At 37.1% G+C, this 20,043-nt stretch overlaps 1 protein-coding gene across 9 annotated transcripts in view; it reads left to right on the top strand.

Moving 5' to 3' along the window:
• Nucleotides 1-20,043, top strand: part of CORIN (corin, serine peptidase) — a 136,784-nt gene that overhangs the window by 25,298 nt on the left and 91,443 nt on the right. For 7 of the 9 annotated variants that reach the window (XM_044417812.1, XM_044417809.1, XM_044417813.1 and 4 more), the window contains 2 exons: nucleotides 10,364-10,508; nucleotides 15,761-16,198. In XM_044417812.1, the coding sequence (XP_044273747.1) occupies nucleotides 10,388-10,508; nucleotides 15,761-16,198 (559 nt within the window). In that variant the 5' untranslated portion in view covers nucleotides 10,364-10,387. Of the gene's footprint in view, nucleotides 1-872; nucleotides 2,390-6,748; nucleotides 7,037-10,363; nucleotides 10,509-15,760; nucleotides 16,199-20,043 lie in introns of those variants that run through there. The other 2 variants (XM_044417806.1, XM_044417815.1) reach the window with 2 other exon arrangements.

The following is a 20,043-nucleotide window of genomic DNA, read 5'->3' as shown; positions in this document are numbered from 1 at the left end:
GGAGAGAGAGACTGGGTAACTGGAGAATTATGTAAGCTTCCTTGAGTTCCTGGGAAGAAAAACCAGGCTGTATATATTTGTATATCATGTATACAAGTTAGGAAAGTTGGCACAAAGTCCAGGAGGTAGGCAGCATGGTTAACAAACATTGTCAGGGAAGTAATTAGAGAAAAAAAGGCTTCTTTCAGAAAAGTCGTGCACAAATGAGGAAACAAAAGTGAGCACAAGTTTGCATATGGGAGATGCAAGCAGATGATAAGAGAAGGGGGAAGAGCATTTTGAGAAGCATATTGCTAACAATATCAATGCCAGAAATAAAGGATTCTTTATATCAGAAGCAAAAAACTAGGTAGGGGGGCAGTGGACCATTGGAAGATAATGGAGTTGAAGGAGTAGTAGGAGAAGGATATTCCAGAGAAGCTGAATGAATTATTTTTATCTGTCCTCACAGCAGAGGATACAGGACAGAGTCCTCTTCCTGACTCAGGAATTCAGGAATGGAGTCTGAGGAAGTAAAGTAGGTAGTGGTGACAAAAGATGAAATTTTCAACCATACTGACAAACTGAAAAATAATAAATAACAGGCCCAGATGCTATTAATCCTAGAGTTTTTAAAGAGGAAGTGTTGGCCTTTTAACAAAAAATGTGTGTCATGTCCCTAATATCAGCCTCTGTACCAGAGAACTGGAAAATGCCCAGTGCAATGCAGATTCTTTAAAAAAGGATATGGGGCAATGGGGAAAATTACAGGCAAACATGTGTTCTGGGTAAATTGTTTGAAAGTGTGAGAAATGAAATATTACTGTTACTAAGTGGTAAGGTGAAAACCAAAGAAAGGTTGAAATACAGGGTTAGGGTAGGATCAGTGAAGTTCCTTAAGGCCAAAGGGCCTGAGGATAGAATCATGTAAATAGTTGTACTAAAAGTAATAGTGTTTCTTACATCAAAGTCCGGAAAAATGCCAGAGAGGGTAAATTGGGGGACAGTGGTAAAACTGTCACCTTCAGTGAAAGAGAGCAGGAAATTGATTACCTTTTATAACTGGCTGTAATGAGCCTGGAGGAAGGCCTGTTCTTCCTCCCACAAGTTTTAAGAAGCAAGTTGGTGTTAGTAAGAATCTGCAAGGCCACTCTGACCTGTTGAAGATACTGCACATGCTTAATAGGTTCATGAATAGTAACTGACACATCTCTCATAGGTAATAGGCTCATTCGCATGAACATGGGATGTATGTGCGGGAGGAGGAGCATATCAAGGGGTAGTATGATGTAGGCAGACGGAGAAGATTGTACCTTCTTAGTGGCCCAGCCAATGGGAGAAAAGAAGAAGGGTCTGTGAGCTGGGAAAAGGGAATAAAAAGCAATGTCTTGTGTGTAACTGATGCGCTACCTGTGAGGTGGGCGCCTGCTCTTGCAAGAATGAATTAAACTGTACTGCTTGGTACTTTGCCTCTGTATTGTCACTACTGGGATTTACTCCTTACAAAAGTATAATTAAAGACAGAATTAGTAAGTGCACAGAAGGACAAATCCTGCTAAAAAGTTACTAAAGTCGAGACAAATTAGCTAAGAAAAAAGGTCCATAAGAGGACACATGATAAGAGGTGTACAGAATATTGCATTGTGTGGAGAAAGTGGAGAGGGAGATATTTCTCTCTCTCTTTCTCATAGTGCTAGAACCTGGAGTCATCCCATCAAGCTGGTGGGAGAGTCAGGACACATGAAAGGAAGTATTTCACATAGATAAATGAAGAAGTTCTCTTATATGAGTTGCAGAGATGGCTGCCAATATGGACGGCTTTAAAACAGTGTTGCACAAATTCATGCATAGCAGTTGCTGGGGAACTTGGGAAGGAAGTTGCTGTTGTACTCATATCCTGCTTGTGGGATCCTGTGGGCAGCTGTCCTGCCACTGTGTGAACAAAATGCTTTCATTAGATGGACCCTTGGTCTGATCCAGCATAAGCTCTGAGGGTAGAGCAGACTGTGGAGAATAATTTACATGGGATATTTTCCTATCCAGAACTGGACATAGATCGTTGTTGAAATCTCCTCTGATTATCAGCCATAGAAGGCTATAGAAGGCAAGAGGCAAATGCAAGCATTAAATATTGGAGAAGAATCTTGGTTGGGACGGTATAAAACAGAGTCAGTGCTGATATTGCAGTTTTAACAACCAAGAAAAGATAGCATTTTTAAAATCTATTATTGAGTGTAACACTAAGACTGAGATTTGCTTGTGAATGTGCATAGGTATTCCTTGTAAATTTTTGGAGTTGCCACTAGCATACACTTTACCTACCTTATCCTTAAACATTCTATACTTTTCTTTAGGAAGTAGATGGGTTTCTTGCAAGAAAGCTAAACCACCTTTCAACATCTTAAGTTTGGTAAGCACCTGTTTGCATTTGTTGCCTGTACCCAAACCAGTCCAGGTAATGATATTTATAGTGATATGACATGTGTATTGAAGTTGGAACTAAACGGAGTGGTACAGGGAAATAATGAAGTTTAATACAACTTTTTATCAGCATTTCATTACTGTGCATAATGACAGTGAAACATTTATGGTTTCATGTGTGTTCATGGTCCAGTGACAAGACGTCTCCATTGCAGAGCACATTCAAGTACATAATGGAAAAACAGAAGGCACAATTAAATCAGACAGACAGAAAAGTAAAATGGAAAACAGCACAGATGCCTGTCACTTGAATAAAACATTAGAAAGGGCTCAAATAGTTGACATCAAGAAGTCTAGTGAAAACTACAGTGTAGGGTACTGTAGAATTGAATCAAGACTACACAGAACAACAGAAAAAATACAGTGTGTCATATACTGAGTCCCTGTTTTCAAAGAGTGTACTAGGAGAACAGCATAGATTTTATATTTTTAAAAACTATACATGCATAAGAAACATATAGAATAGAATAACCAAAAGAACAATAAACAATCTAATAAACATGCAACTATCCAGCCAACAGACAAAAAGAACTGCAACAATGAATGATAAAATAAGGAAAAATAAACACTGTATGTTCTTGATGTATCACTGAACCTTTCAAACTGCTTCAAAAGAAGGGATTTCCCAACTTCCAGTTCATCTGTGAACCCACAACTTCTCCACTGAATTCTGAACTTTAAGGAAACATAAACAGAAGGCTCCATAAAATAGCAATGGAGTTTCCTCAATACCCAAAATCAGGATCTAATTTGCCGTCATATGACCTGAAGCTATAAGTGTTCTTTGTATTTTCATTGCAAATGTTGTGAGCTGGTCCCTTCTCTCATTCCTTCTGGTTATCAAACTCAAGACAATCCTTTGAAGTGCAGTTCTTTTATTGAAACCTTATAGAACAGTATGAACTCTAAATAACCTTCTACCAAAGTTGAGGGAGAAGCATCTGTCTATGTAAAGAGCTGAATCCAAACTGGAAACTTCTTCTCTATAGCTTCCTTTCCGTAAAACTTTACCCTCAAAGGGATGACAACAGTCATCAACTGAAAACAACACACTAGGAAAATAAAGGAGGTAGTCCATAGTATGATCACATGCCTTTTACCCTGTAAGCATTTGCCTTGCTTCCACCAAGTATTTTGAGTAGTCCAGAAAGATCATAACACATATAAGATTAGACTCCAGTGCAATGTTCCTTTTTCACATGCTTATTTTAAAATATCCCCATTAGTGAGGAAGTGCAGAAATTTTATTTTGATTGCTTCTGCATGATTGAATCTTGAGAAGGGGGAATAGGGCAATGCTATGCATGAACCATTGCTCAGGCATGCCCATCTGGTATTCCCAAGACCCTGTTTTTTCCATTCTTTTATTCTAACTATTCCTAAATTGTTCTTGAGGGATCTCCCATTTAAGTCAGACAGCTTCATTTGCAGTGTGATATTATTGGCCTGCACCATTTTTAGAACTGTTTGCATTCCCTGTTCACAGTCTTCTGAATCAGAAACTTGTGTTTCACCTGAACCTGTCCTTGCTTCTTACTGATTGAATGAACTCTGTTGGTCACCGCTATTTTTTATTGATGAGAGAATAGCAGTGATATAATGGAGCAGGGCGATAAAGCTCTCCAGTGGATCATCTAGGATGGCAGGGGATGAAACAACATTATTTCTGGTGGTACAAGAAACTAAACTCTAGTTAGGAGGTTTTTCTGCCATTTCTAGACCCTTTACTCCTGCTGAGCTTTCAATGATTAGGCCTATAAAGTTCAGTCAATATTAAGCAAAGGGAAGCAAAATAAAACGTAAATTTGTTTAAAATTACGTGGTAGGAACAGAACCTTCCCCCAGCTTGCTTTGGGTGCCCCCAAGAATGGATTTGTATAGCTGGATCATTTGTGGGGCCTGAGCCTTGCCACTGCCTAGGTCAGGGTCTCAAACTTTTTGAACAGGGGGCCAGTTGAAAGGTGCTGGAGCTGGGTGCGGGCCGCCAAGGTCATGCGGGTGGGGGGGGGCACAGGCTGGGGCGGGGGTGCGCACACACATGCATGCACGGTGAGTCAGGGGCGTGCATGCGCAGAGATCATGCGCATGGCGAAGGGCCGGCTTGTTCGCAAGGAGATCCTTTTCTCTGAGCAAGTCCAAAATGATTTCCTTGTGAGCGAGCCAGCGCCTCACCACACACACGTGTGGCAAGTCCAGAACCTCTATGGTGGGCTGGATAAATGGGAATTGCGGGCTGTGGTTTGAGGACCCATGGTCTAGGTCAGGGGTCAGCAACCTTAAACATTCAAAGAGCCATTTGAACCCGTTTCCCACAGAAAAGAAAACACCGAGAGCTGCAAAACTCTTTTGAAGATAACCTGCATATATCATTTTTTACCTTTATGCTATGTATAAAAAAACGATAGTGTGTTGCATTTATGAAATCAGTGAATGATTCTTTTATATAATCTCCATCTGTGAACGGCTTCCTGTGCCTGACTATTTCCTGAGTGGCCACAAAACTAGCATATGTAGTTGAATTTGCAGTCTTAATCCACTTCTTGAAATGATTTTTGCTCAGATCAGCCTTCTGCATCAGTTCTGAAATGGCTTTTTTTCTCTCATCTCTATCCAGATATTTTTCAGCAAAGGCTGTGTGTTTATTCCAGAAATGTCTTGCAACATTCGACTTTTTGTTATTAGCCAATTTCTTACCACATATTAAGCATACTGGTAAACCAGTCTCATCAGCAGTGAAAGCAAATTTATCTGCCCACGTACCATTACATGATCTGTTTTCTTCTGAAACTTTTCTTTTCTTGGGCCTACTGGGGGTCAAAAAGCTCAATAAATCGCGTGCCGGGGGTGTCGCACCTTGGCGGTTGTGACGCATATTTTGAGCAACAGCGAGCTGCAGCAGAGGGATGAAAGAGCCACATGCAGCTTCGGAGCCATGGGTTGCTGACCCCTGGTCTAGGTAGTCATCTTGACAGAAAATCCTGAGAACAGCATGTTAGCAGGACAGTAGGGCTGTTTATGGATGAGCCAACAGTCCAACTTTGTCTTGGACTTGTTGAAGAAAACACAGGAGCACATCAATGAGAAAAAAATGCAATTATTAAATGTCATAATATTTATTACTAATTTCTTATTTAATTAATGAACATTTTAAAAGTTAGTGTAGTTTAACACTATTAGATCAGTTTCAAGAACACTCCGAATTCCTGCTTCTTTCTTGCACCATGGTATATGCTTCAAATCAGCAGTACAACTGTTTAATCTTACTGTACTTCTTTTTCATGTTCAGATTCCAAAAGATGCATAGTAGGGGATCTGCAAAAGACTAGATAGTCGTAGTACTCAATACTTTGAGAGAGCAAGAGATAAATACAATTTCTAATCTATTCACTGCTTATATTTTTGTATTCAATAGCTGTATATCAGTATTTAATGTTCTTTTCCAGGATGTATGGTAACCAAACTGTTGGATTTGGATGCTGAAAATCAAATCCCTCTTTAAGTTGATGGGTGGTTTGTTTCAATGTAATCTACCTCATCACACTGTGAGTCTACAATTCCCCTTTAAGTATCCAGGAGGAAGGATGGAATGCAAAGTCAGCTAAATAAAATTGTGCCTTTACAGGCACAAATTTGTAATTACATGGAGGTTGCAACTTAAAGCTACTTTTGAAAATATTCACTCTTCAACAAACCAATTGAATTTGCCATGGAATCCCAGCATGCTGCAAAGGTGCATACTACACCTAGGAGCACACCCAAATCTCATTTCAGAGAGCTTCAGAACCACCCAGAGAGCTTCAGCTATGGGAGAGTATAGGGATGCTGATGATGATAATTTCATATGGAATGGTTGCTGGGCATGTTAGGCCAGTTTGTTGTTCCCAATGGATTGTGAATATGTGCCAGAATGCTCACACAGCTCCCATGTAGCCAAATATTGCAAGGAAAGACTGACAATCATGAAAATTACCAGGTGATTACCAGGGGACCAGGTGATGCCTCTTAAGAGTTATTTATTTATTTAATTTTTATACTACCCAATAGCCAAGGCTGTCTGGGCAGTTAACGAAAGAGATGGAGGGAAAAAAAACCTAAATTAACATACGATGTAACAATTTTGTTATAACTTTAGACATAGCAATAAAACCACAGCAATTGCAACTGAATGAGCACACAGGTATAGCAGCAGTACAGAATAAAATGCAATATTAAAACTAAAATTTAAAAATTAACTGTTAAAATACTAGGAAATTAAAAAGGTCTGGAACTGGAAAAAATATATGAGTAGAGTAGGTGCCAGGCACACCTCTTTGGGGAGTTCATTTTGCAGTTGGGTGCCACAGCCAAAAAGGCCCTTCTTCTAGTAGCCACCCTCCATACTTCCTTTGGAGGGAGCTCCCAAAGAAGGACCCCCAAATTTGGCCTTAGTGTCCAGGTTGGTACATATGGGATGAGGCATTCCTTCAGATCACTTGGCTGTTTAGGACTTTGAATGTTAACATGAGCACTTTGCATCAGACCTGGACTTCAACCGGCAGTCAGTGCAGCTGGAAGAGGACTGGTGTAATACGTTCTTGTAAGCCAGTCCCCATTAACAATCTTGCTGCCCTGTTTTGGATCAATTGAATTTGCAAATCACTACCTCTGTATTTTTCTTAATTACATTAATCTCAGCAGTTTATAAAAGGTTACCTATTCAGGCATCTGTTTATGTTTTATAAAATGAAATATTTGAAAGGAAGGGAATCATTAATAACAGATGTAAAGATAACTATTACAGTATGTGAAAAACAGCTTGTCATGAACAGTTTTCTTAACTATTTTAGCTGTACAAAGAAATATTTCTTGTAAAATAATATTTTATTTTAATTTAGCAGTATGATACTAATTGCAATCTAATAACAAACAGCAAGTGTTAATTATAAATGAAAACTCACTGGAATTAAGATGTAGGAACAGTAACATCTTTGTTTCAATTTGCAATGTATTGATTAACACAGGGGGACACAGTTTATTCAGCTGATGCCAGGTGCAAATAGGCTGTGGTGATCTTTTTATAAGATTGCACCTTACAAAATATCAGTTGTTTGTTTCTGAAATATTTGTATGTTTAATTTCTATGGAATGGAGAAAAAGACTGACAGTGGCACGTCACCAGGTAGGTTATTGCATCCAGGTTTTACTATAAAGTTACAGTCTAGACAAATAGCATGAAACAGTCCCTGTGTAGCTGATAGTTGAAATGTGTGTTTACCTATATAGTACAAATGAAAGCTGTTTTGGGTTTCTCGTATCAGAATACATATTATAGTGAAGAAATACAAGAGAACAGAACTTGCTCCCACATTCATATTCCTCTTGTTTAGCCGTTGGTTTCCTGACTGTGTACGCGGGACTCCGGTGTATACATATGTCTATTTACCCAAGTAATAACTTCATTAATGCAAGTATAAAGTTTATTAGAAAAAATACGTTGTAACAATTTGTTAAAAGCAATGAAGAAACTACTATGCATACTGGGCTTTGCATCATGTTTCATGCGAAAAATATTGGAAGTAAAAAAGTAAATAGTCGAATTTCTGTCCAGGGTTCATTTCATTAAGTTCCAAACATGTCTTTGTTAACCCATTTTTTCCAAACTAGATATTGCGTATTCGTTTCAAGAATGAGTGCATGTTCATCGTAGATATTTAATCATAGATACTGAATGTTAGGGTTTTTACTATAGATATTCAGCAGTGTCCAAAATTGTGGGCAACAATATCAGAGTTTATTAAGCCATAGTATTGGCTAGTATTCTGTTGCTTCTTCTCCCTACATTTTAAAATTACTGTAATGATAGAAACATACAAAATTCCACAAAATCCATTAAAATTACAAATAATAATACAGACATAATGCCCAAGTAATTTTAAACAATTATCAATAACCTAGAATACTAAGTTTTCATAATTTCCTAACTTTCATAGGAAGTAAAATATACTTGGTAAGTGTCTAATGTTTACAGCAATAATACAAAAGTTTTGTATTCACAACTATCCACTTTATATTGTTTTTGTTAAATATAAAGTGAATGGCATCCAGAGTCAAATTTCTGTATTTTGTTTGCCTATGTTAGCTCAAACAAATGTTGTTAATTTAACCATGGAAGCAATGTACTGTCTTTTATTAATGCATTCAATTTAAAGGAACACTGGCTAATCCCCATTTGTCAACTTGCTGATCCTTAAGCATTTCCTTCCAATTCCAAAATTACTATAGTTATTCAACAATGTTAGAAGTTGGGAAATAATGGCAGATTTTCACTCGAACAGTCAATAAAACATCAGTGGTTGCTTTCTATAGGGACTTTTCTCATTTTTCTAGGAAGATCTTTAAAAATTGTCGATCATTTCCTTTATTGATTCCATTACGACAGGAAAACAAAAACAACTAAATTTAATCTTTCTATGCTTCCATTGGTTTAGTACACATGAATTTAACCATGACAATTTGGGTGAATTTCTCAACTACTCGGGATTAAATTTAGATTACATTTACTGTTTAGGATTAAATTATTTAGATAAATAATCTGTAACTTTTATGCCTCATTTTATTTCAGAAGGTCAGCTTGGCTCTTAACAGAACTAATGAATAGTGTTAGATTAGTTTCAGACAGTTTTTACCCCCTTGTTGCATAATCAAACTTATTTTTTTATTAAATTAGTCTAGGATTGGTAAAGAGTGAACCAAAGCCTTGATATGGGTAGAAAGCAAATTTATTTGAATAGTGGTGGCCCTACTAATTTTTAATCAAATTGTGATTTTGTTTTTGGGCTTTAGTTCTTAGTTGTTTTGGAATATATATTCAGATGACTGGTAAAGATGTCTGAGTTTATGTCTGGGAGGAGATATGTCTGCATTCATTTTTCTTTTTTATGGTTTTGTTATCTTGAAACCTAAAATAAAATGAACAAATAAAACTTATGCCCACCAGTAGAGATGGTATAAGATAAAGGGACGGGATTTGGTGGGGTGGTGGTGGTTAAGGGTAGGAGACACTCCTTTTTTCTTTTCATGTTGAATGGCTAGAACATGGGAAAACTATATGGAATAAACAAAGTAGCTTGAGTTCCTATTCAACTCCAGATAGTTAGTTAGTTTAACCAAATGATAGGGAACTTGATCTGCTAAAGGAAACTTCCATATATTTGGGATAGGATGGGGCCTGGAGATTGCTTGCTGTTTATCCTACTGCTGTTTAACTGCATCTACTGCAAAATAAACCTGCTTTAATTTAAAACATTTTCCCAGCTATGACATTGGATAATTCCGTAGAATACTTGAACGATAAGTTGCCTTCAAGAGAAAAACACTGTCTGGAATTAATAACCTTACTATTTGATTGAACTTATAAAATGTTTAGTATTTGCCCTATCCAAGTACTACATGAAAAAACCCCTGTAGTGAGTTTTTTTTTTTTTTAAAGGGGAGGATATGTATTCTATATTAAACACTTCTAAAAATAAATTCGTTAGGACAGCTGTTTCAGGTGTTTGCATAAAAACCAATATATAATTTATTTTCCTCTATAAAAAGGAAGCACAGTTGTGAAATTAATTCTAAGTTGTATTTCCTTTATAAGTTTTTAAATAATGAAATATATTTCAATACATTAATTTTGTAAGTATTACTTATTTAAAGATAATTAAACATGGATTAAATCAGAAATAAATTCCAAAGCAGTATACATAAAATCCCAATAACAAATACACTATTAAACAATAATAACTTTTAAACAGCATAACAGTAAAATTCTTTTACTGAGTCTTTTTGGTTTAGTGAGATTTCTATTTTGTGGAGTAGCCATATTCAGTTAGTACTTTATGTCAGAATTTTAAAATGCTGTGTCTTTGTGTTTTAGGTACCTGTAACAGATGAAGATAATATGGAGGATGGTTGTTCTCAGAAACTGGCCTCTGCCAAGTACTTTCGACTCTTGTTATTGATACTGATTCCATGCATCTGTGCTCTCATACTTTTGTTGGTGATCTTGATTACATTTGTAGGTAAGTAGTACTATAGAATTAAGTAAAAACAATAAGGGGAAAAAACTGAACTTGACTGATTATTTAACTTGGTAATGCAAGATCTAAAAATATCATTTTTGAGATGATAGAGACAGAGAAAGGTTAGTATTGCATTAAAGTTTCTGTCTAGAACCATATCCTCCCCGATCAATTAGTTGTATTACTTCCTATGCATGCAGTAAGGTTTGGTTTGCATATTCAGGAAAATCAAGCATTAAAGTACTCGGAAAACAAGTGATATTACATATCAAAAATGTCCTGCTTCTGGAAACCTAACATGTCAGGGAAAAGATTTGTCCAAGCAACACTTGTGCAAATCAACAGGTAAATTGCCCCAAGTGAAACTCTTTCATCATCATCATCGTCATCATCATCACATTTTTGCCAGTGGGGTTTGCATAAAATTAATGCAAACCCCATTAAAATATTAAAGATAGCCACAATACATATATCAAATATACAGACTTTAAAAATCTAAAATCATTATACATATATCTGATAAAATCAAATAAGATCATCTCCTTTGCCATTGATAGCTACCTCTGCTATTTCTTGCTTTCTAATCTTCTTGGCAACAATTGCAAAGAGAGCTACATGCCAGATCATGTATTTATTCATATATACTAGTAGATTAAAACATGTATCCAAGGGACTCTGCCCTCCCCCCAGTTTAAAATTAAGGAACAAACCATTGGATCTTTGCATAAAGGACAGCACAAAATATAATGAACAAGATCCTCTAGCTCAGGTGAACCAGCAATACAGGAATTCTCATTTACTGGGATATTTCTGTGTTTTCCGTCTCTACAAGCAGTATCCATTAAATTGAATTGCAACTTTGCAAAAGCTTTCTGGAGTCATACAGATACTAACTCTGTAAAATAATCCACTTGTCCACAAGCCTCTAAGTTTACATTATAATGGTGCACCTGTGGCTATTTCTTTCTCTCCTTTTGGCTTATAGACTGATAAAGCTGAGTTTACCATATTTCTGACTTTACAGACAGCGAATTTTAGAATTCTTAAGGAGCCATTTTAAGGTTTGAAGTGGCACAATGACATGAACAGTGGGTACTTTTTAAAAATTTTACCTTAAAATGGTCCTGAAGTGTAAGAATTTTGCAGGGTTCCAAATACTGTTGGCTTCCATCGCTAATCCTCTCAGATTTCCCCACTCTTCTTTCATTTTTTTCCTACCAGAAAAATCTGTTAAGGAATTTAAAATGGAACATATGAGCAATTCCTACTGATTATTAGCACTAGGAGCTCTCTAGGGATATGGAACCCAGCTTTCTCACAATAGAATATTCCCAGCTAGATTGAAAATTCTGGCTGTGGATGTGCAGGGTGGGGAGTCGGGTTGACACCTGACACCTTCAACTTCCAGTCAGGGAATAACTATTAGAGATCTCCTGATAGTGATTTTAGGAGGGAGGAAGAAAAGCTTAACAGAGACAACTCCTGTGTGTTTTACTGCACTGTATGTCTATGGCAGTAGGGCAGCAGAAGTTTTCAGGGTTTCCAAGAATTATTTGGGAATCACCAGCTGGTAGTTCTCTGTAGCTACTGCTCCCTGTTCACTGAATAACTGCTGCTCACTCCACTTCTGCAAGTAGGCATGTGAAGTTTCACCAAGCCCTCAGAACCTGAGTCAAACTCCTCCCTCCAGCACTTTCCTCTCATTAGGACTTTGGGAGCAACAGTGTCCTTGGGAGGGGGTGGATTTTTACTCCCCCAGCCATTTTGGGGGGTTGCGGTTTTCCTTCCTTTTTCAAATGAATAGGGAAATTGCTCTATTTACTTGAAAAGTGAAGGAAAAAATAAATCCCTTTTTAGTTCTCCCCAAATTGCCTTGAAAGCAAATCGAAATGGAAAACTACTTCCACTTATTTCTCTGAAATTTGGCATGCTTGATCTGCTTAGAATGGGCTACTGTGCTGGCATATTCATCCAGTTTTAATATCTAGGCTCTCATGTCCTGTGACACCCATACATATGGGCACTGAGAGTGAGTTAAGGATTTGGTTGGTGGAAAAACATACTAACTGTGACCAACAAAGCTATAAAAAGCAGTAAAAGATAATATTAGCTGATTAAAAAATAAATGAAAGAAAGTTTCATTGACTGACACATTGTTGAAGGTAAGGATTTGGCTGGTGAAAAAACATAACTGTGGCCAACAGAACTATAACAATTAGACATATTAAAAATAACTAATTAAAATTAATATTAACTGATTAAAAATAAATAAGAAGGTCCTATTGACTGACCTGCTGCTGAAGTTAATGAGAAAGTTATAATTGTTTTTAATAGATTTGGCTTGTATTCTAACTTTAGTAAGTATGTAAACAGAAACAATGACAGCAAGAATGCATGTTTAGCTAATGCTTCTGCCACTGGGAATGCTTAGGACAATTTTCTACTTACACCATTTTATCTTCAGGTAGGAGCCTTTCATCAACCCTATTCTGGATATTTAGTTGAGGAGAGAATCCTTGGTGGCAAGTTAACATAAAGGGTAATTACTGTACTGATAACTCAGTCTTGGTATATATGTATCTTTAACTGGACCACAAGCTAAAGTGGATTAAAATCATGCAAGCTTGCCAAGTAGAAACAGGATACTCAAACTATATTTCTTGGTAGCTAGCATTGCATAAAAAGCCTACATGTCTTCTGCTCTATTTCATTAGGAAACAAAAATGCAAGTGAAGGAGAGCCATCATAATATCTTGAGGGAGAAATGGCACATGAACTGTTCACATTAAATTGTTATAATTAAGAAAGAACATCAGGTCTGAATATTACTAAATTATAACCAACTAAAATATCCCTATTAAAATAAAGTATCAATACTGCATGTATTGCAGTATTGTATCTGCAAGTAATGTATCTATATAGATATAGACATAGATATATGGGTAAATACCAGGATGGGATCTAAATGACTCAAGTAGAGGGATTCAGATCTGGGAAAATATTAGTAGTTTGCAAGGAGAAATGGTTGGATTGCATTCATGTATAAATGAATTAGTTTGCATTAGTGGTAACACCATTAAAAAAAGAAGGAAAAAACATGTTCTTGTTCTATTTGGAGAATGGGGATGGAAGCTCTAGAAAGGAAAACAGAAAGTAATTGAGGAAGCAAAGAGGGAAAAGATGTAACCAACTTTCTCCTTATTCATCATCTTCGTTCCCTCTCCTCATTTTAGATCAGCAATTGTGCCAGATGTTGAGAGCTGAATCAATGTGCTACTTTAACTGTATGGCTAGTGACTGGGGGAGAGGGAGTGTGGAGCTATGCAAAGCAAACCAGACCAGCATACTTCTTCCTTTTCACTTCCATCCATCTTCCTGTCTTCTGGACCTCAGAAGACAGAAAGTGCTGAAGACATTTGCTTAGAACAAATCCAAGCCCTAGACCAGCTGTCTCATGAAGTAGGGTGAGGTGCCTGCATCAGATGACAGAGCATTAAAAGGAGAGGTGAATTGTTCCATCGCCATCAGCAGAAACCATCTTCCTAATTATAGAAAACAAGTTTAGGAGGACATGGGGAAATATCTTTTATATTGTCATATGTGAATCAAGGAAAAGGAATGAAGTTGCAACACATTGGGCCAAAAAGATATGTCATTGCAGAATAGGTCTCTCCTTCATGCCTCAGTGCTACGATTAGTCAGTTGCTTGAGTCCAATAATGTATTTGGTAGATATTTTTTTCTTTTTAATTCCTGACTATAAAAATGCCTTACTCAAATAATGATTGTTCTAAGCATGTAAATTCCTGTTAACTTTTCTCCATTTTGCTTACCAAATTGTCAGAGCTTCTTGGAATGGTAAAATATTGTGAAGCAAAATAATACTTCAAAAGAGAAAATTGATGCAAATTTCTCAGTCTGTATCTGACTTTATACAAATATATAAAGTTCCAGCCGGCATGCCATATGCGTTTAATATACATTCTCTTCAGCTGAATCAAATATTAATGGTTGCCACCTTTTTACCCTGTCAGTGGTTATCTAGCTTTGACAGCTCTGTAATAGAAATTTGACAGATGCATCTTCCCACATCATTGCCTCTATACTACAAAAGCTGCATTTACTAATTTCTGCCCATAAAGCTCTATTGGAAATTAAAATATGAAAATATTACCTCTGTTATCTGTTCTCCTGTTACACATCACTTCTGGCTTATAAATTTCTATCAGTGCACCTGAGAACCTACACACAGGCAAATGGCTATTATGTACCCTGACCTGCTCATAAGAATAAAGGTGGAAAGGATTTAGTAGAAAAATACACAGTAAGAACAAGCAATTGATAACTCATACTTTAGAAATAAAGTGCACAGTTTTAGCAGTTAAAGGTAATGATCATGTGATTAATTAGTCTTTTAATTACAGGGCCACACCCCTTCTCCTGGTCACTTCTCTTACCCCCAGTGACTATTTTGTGGTTTCTCAGCATTTCTCAGTATTTTTTTCCATTTTAAAATGTTGGAATGCCTCTCACAGCAATAGTTACCGGCAATAAAAGCTTAACCAACTATATGCTGGTATTTTTTATATTTTTGTGGGGGCAACTTCTGGTCCCAGATCTTTACCTTCAGTCCCACCCATCAATGGAATGTAGCTCCTAAGAACTTCTCTGAAATTGAATTTTGTCCTTGGTCTGAAATTTCCAAGTGTGCTCATATTGGCAGGTGATGGTGGAGAAGAGTAAACAGGACTTAGTGCTTTGTAGAAGCTTTTTGTAATCGGGCACTGAATCCACACCTCAACTAAATCAAGCTGTACACATTGAAAAATAATATGCTATCATAAAAAGTCAGTTGTACTTTTGGAGAAAAAACAATCCAGATACCAAAATAGGACTTAAAAGCTCTTGACTCTCTTTATAGGTTTGAACTATAAATTGCATAATACTGTGCATAGGAAACAATGTCTACTTTGCATTTATGTGTTACAGAGAAAATATGCATGGAGCTGTAAAGAATATTATTTGTAAAAGATAGAGCTGGCAATGTGAAGACCAGTTAATTATCCAGTGGTAAAAAAATCTATGTCTAGCTGCATAACAGTGATGCCTAGGATTACACAAATGTATTTTTCCCCCTATATTCCATAGTTTCCAAGTGCCTGTTTCTCATAATAGGAGTGCAGGGGATTTTTGTTCTTGTTAATGAATTTTAACATGCGGTCTGATTTTGCTTATTATTTTTCTTCCATGCAGGTGTGTTAGGGAAAAAATGCTTTTATGAAAATGGAAGTGACTTACTTGGCACTGAGAGTGATACTGAGATGCTTGACATTCCTTTTCCAAACATAACTGACAGTGGTTCAAATATGGCTCCTTCAAGAGGCAACAAAATGCAGCCATCATCTTGGACCACAAGTCCATTATTTCACGTTGACCAAATGCATAAAAACTTTAGTATTCATAAGGAAGCTACACAGGTTATTTCTCAAACTCCAGTTCTGAAAACTAGTCCTGCAGATGAAAGGATTTTGACTAAAGGCCCTGGAGATACTTTCTGGTCATCAGTCAAATCAGAAGAAGAAACACCATGGTCCACAGGTACACCCATGAAGGTCATAGACAAGACATCATCTCTCCCTAGGCTAAAACCCACACATCCACCAGCTGTGCAAGGAATAGACTTGAAAATGGGTAAGTTTATATTAATATTAATCCATACAGACAAAAACATACAGATAGCAATGTTATAGTCAGCATCATTTTCAAAGCTATGAATACAGAGGAACAGAAGTCCATGTAGTTCTTGACAGACATTTCCTCAGTGGGAGAAGTCTAAGACAAGAACCTCCTTTTAATATTGAATTCACAGCTAAATGGTTGTTGTGAACATGATACATGTTTATACAACTGAAGGTGAGTTATTACAGAACCCAACCAGTGTGGCAGCAGACTAAGCTCTTTCTTTTAGGAAAATTAGAAGCAAATGAATGCCATCACTTAGCAAGCAACCTCAGGCATGTTATAATGCTAAAATATATTAAGCATGTTATGTTGGAGTAATCAGCCTGCTCACTTCTTAAAATTGTCTGTTTGTTCAACTGTCTTGCTTCATTTGGAGCCTCTTGATCATTTTATAATCAATCACTTTGAACCAACTAAAATTAGCCTCTCTTGAATCTCATTCAAATCAGTGGAGGTAGCTCACTAAAAAGACCTGTTTATTTAAAATAGCATTTAAGCACGACTAACTTTAAAGAAAGTGCAGCCTTTTCTTCTTAGCACTGCATTCCCGATCTGATGCCCCCCAGAAGTTTTGGCCCACAACTTGCAGCTATTCTGTCCTTTGGTTGGGGCTATTGCAAGTCAAAGTACCAAGTAACAGACCTTTGGCTGTTGAGCAGCATAAAAATGAAATAAATAAAAAAGCAATCCAAAGTAAGCAAAAGTAAACAACTGATCAAAAGCAGCTGATAGATAAAATTTCTTCTGCATCTTGGCCTAGATGCATTTCACTTAACGTAAGACCTAGAACTGCTGCTGCACTCAGCAGCAATGAGGTCTTACAGTGGCTAGTGTACAGAAGTGACTGGGTTCACATGATACAATAACCTATTGTGGACAACTAGCTACAGGGAACTGGAATCCAGGCTACTTCCTGCAGGGTGGCTTAGTTATGTTCTAGGGCAGGGGTCCTCAAACTTTTCCACCAGGGGGCCAGTTGAAAGCTGCTGGTGCTGGGCGCAGGACGGAAAGGTGGTGCCGGTGGAGCGCACGGGCCGGTGCGGGGGTGGTACATGTGGCATGCACATGGAGGCGGGGGCGGGGTGCATGGCGAGGCAAGGTGAGGAATGGCAGGGGCAGGCATGCACCACGAAGTGGGCACACGAGGCAGCGGCTTGCTCGTTTGAAGATCATTTTCTCCGAGCGAGCAAACCGCTGCCTCCTCGCGTGCGGGGTGAGGTGGGTGGCAGTGGGTCTAAATGGGCTGGATAAATGGGCCGGATAAATGGGCATGGTGGGCCGGATCCGGCCCTCGAGCCATAATTTGAGGACCCATGTTCTAGGGGTTGTTCATCCCATACTGGACTGTCTTGTCATGCAAGCCCAATTCCATTGAGGCTTGCGAGGAATGGCTAGTGAGCTGATTGGCAAAAGCAGCAAAACCACTTATTCATACCTTATGATCTTTCCTGTGCTGCTACCAGTGACAGCCCAAATAGCATTTTGGAGGGACCATCACTAGTTCCCCGCCTTTTTGGCCTTAGAAATGTGCGCAAATGTTTTAGCAGTTAAGATATTTTAAAAGTTAACCAATGTGCACAGAATCTGTCACCAGCCTCAGAAGTTCTATATTACAAGTACCAGAACTTCTTGTAAATTTCTTAAGGGACACTAGTTAGCTTTTATTATGCAATAAGCATCTGATTTGGGAATTACTGTGTAAAGCACATGTAGAAATTGCTGTTATGAAGACTGTAAGCGTAATGGTCCTTTGCTCTCCACCCACCATTTCCATGTGCTTTTATTTTATTTTATTTTATTTTATTTTATTTTATTTTATATTTTAAGAAAAGAAAAACTGAAAAAACTCTTATGCTGTTCTTTGATATGCTCAGTTTGAATATCATCATCATCTTCATCATCACAATACAACTAATAATAATACTATTTTGCATAATATCAGTTCATCACTTCTAAACCCACCTTACCATTCTCTTAATTTCAAATAAGTTGTTATTGACCTGATTATATTTCTATTGCTTTGGTCACATATTTTTAAATTCAATTAACAAAAAGGCATTTATCATGTTGTGTTAAGGGATTCCATGCTTGAGCTTCAAAATGCTGGGGAAATGATGTGGTTAAGGGCCATGCCCTTAACAGATGCATTATTTAGGCAGTGTGGATACGGTATGGATTCCTATGTTGTGGCCAGTTTTAGCTTCACCACTGTCTGGGAGCTGGTAGACCTAACTCCCAGATTTGCATGTTCACTTGAATAGACATGTGGAAAAGAAATGAAAAAGGCAGGACAGCTGCATAATGTTTTCTGATCACTAGTTCTTGGAACCTTTCATCTGGAAATACCTGGGCTAGGAGGAGATTTAGATTTAATTGTGGGTTATAAATTCGATAAGAGAGACCAACATATAAAAATACAGAAACTAAGGAATCAAGTTTTGGTGGACCTAGACATTACTTAACTCTAAAAAGAAAGACTTTTATACATAAACAAGATATAGACTACATCACAGAATATCTTAGTCATTAATGCATTCTTCCACTGAACCTATCACAATATCAGATCATGCTCCAGTGGTTACTACCATCCAGCTTGGGAAGAAGTATGACTGCTCATCTTGCTGAAAGTTGAATCAGATGCTATTATGTAAAGAACATGTCCTTCACCACACAGTTACTTGAACAAAGCTATACAGAAGGTATATAAAGTCACCATGTTTAGGACACTGTGAAGGCTATGTTAGTGAACTCTAATACACTGAGAAAGAATAACAATGAAGAAAGGTAATTAATAGAAACTGAACAAATATTAAAAAGTCACAAATAGAGTGTGAAATATTTATATACAGAAATCTAACGTAGAAAAAAGAGAACTTGATGTTTTAGATACTGATCAGATTTTATTAACTATGAAATATGCAAGGCAAAACTACTATGAGTTTAGCAACGAGCATTCACAATTTTTGCAAATAAGTTTAGGACTAGCACAGTAAAAAATAGAATCTATAAAGATGACAACAGAAAAATATAAAGCAAAAGCAATTAGGGAATCCGAACCATTATTTACAAAGCTATAGTTCCCAACGTATTCAAACATAAGTATTTATGTAAAGCATCTCTGCCCATAATTAGAAATATATGCCAAGAACATATTTCTAGGCAATTACTGAAGAAGAAGATCAAAATGTTAAAAACTAAAACGGCATAAGGCAATAAGGCTGGGTGGGCTACCAGGGGATTTTAATAACAAGTTAAATTCAACTTTCTGCCTACATCTGAAGAATCTTTTCAGTGGGATACTACAAGGACAATATAATTCACCATCCTGACACAGCTCAAAAAGGATAGCCTTACCCAAGCCAGGAAAATACAGTCACAAAACAATGTATGTGTTATGCTAATTCAAAAAGTTGCTATATTTTTATAAACTCATTGATTATATTGATTTTGCGAATGCAAAGTAGCAGAGCAATTCTTTCTCTGTTGCCTGCAAGGTGTGCTCCCATGAACCATGGAGCTGGAGAATTGAATAACCTTATGATTTTCTAAGGTTCAAAGAATTTCTCTGTTGGTAATTAGCAGCTAAGTAATCAGAGAGGCTGTATTTTACTTCATTTACAGAAAACTTCCTGTTGCAGATTCTGCATTTATAATAGTATAAATACTAGGGTAAACAGACTGGAAACATACCGCAGAAAAAAGCAAATGATTTCATATGCTTAGGAAAAACAGTAGTTTATAAAAGTACAATAGATTATTTTCTGGAAAAATAAAAGCAAGAATTAACAGGATAA

The sequence above is a fragment of the Varanus komodoensis genome, unplaced genomic scaffold (assembly GCF_004798865.1).
Source record: "Varanus komodoensis strain SLA01 unplaced genomic scaffold, ASM479886v1 scaffold9, whole genome shotgun sequence".
Lineage (NCBI taxonomy): Eukaryota > Metazoa > Chordata > Lepidosauria > Squamata > Varanidae > Varanus > Varanus komodoensis.
The sequence above is the reverse complement of the archived record's forward strand: the minus strand, read 5'-3'. Positions and strand labels throughout refer to the sequence as shown.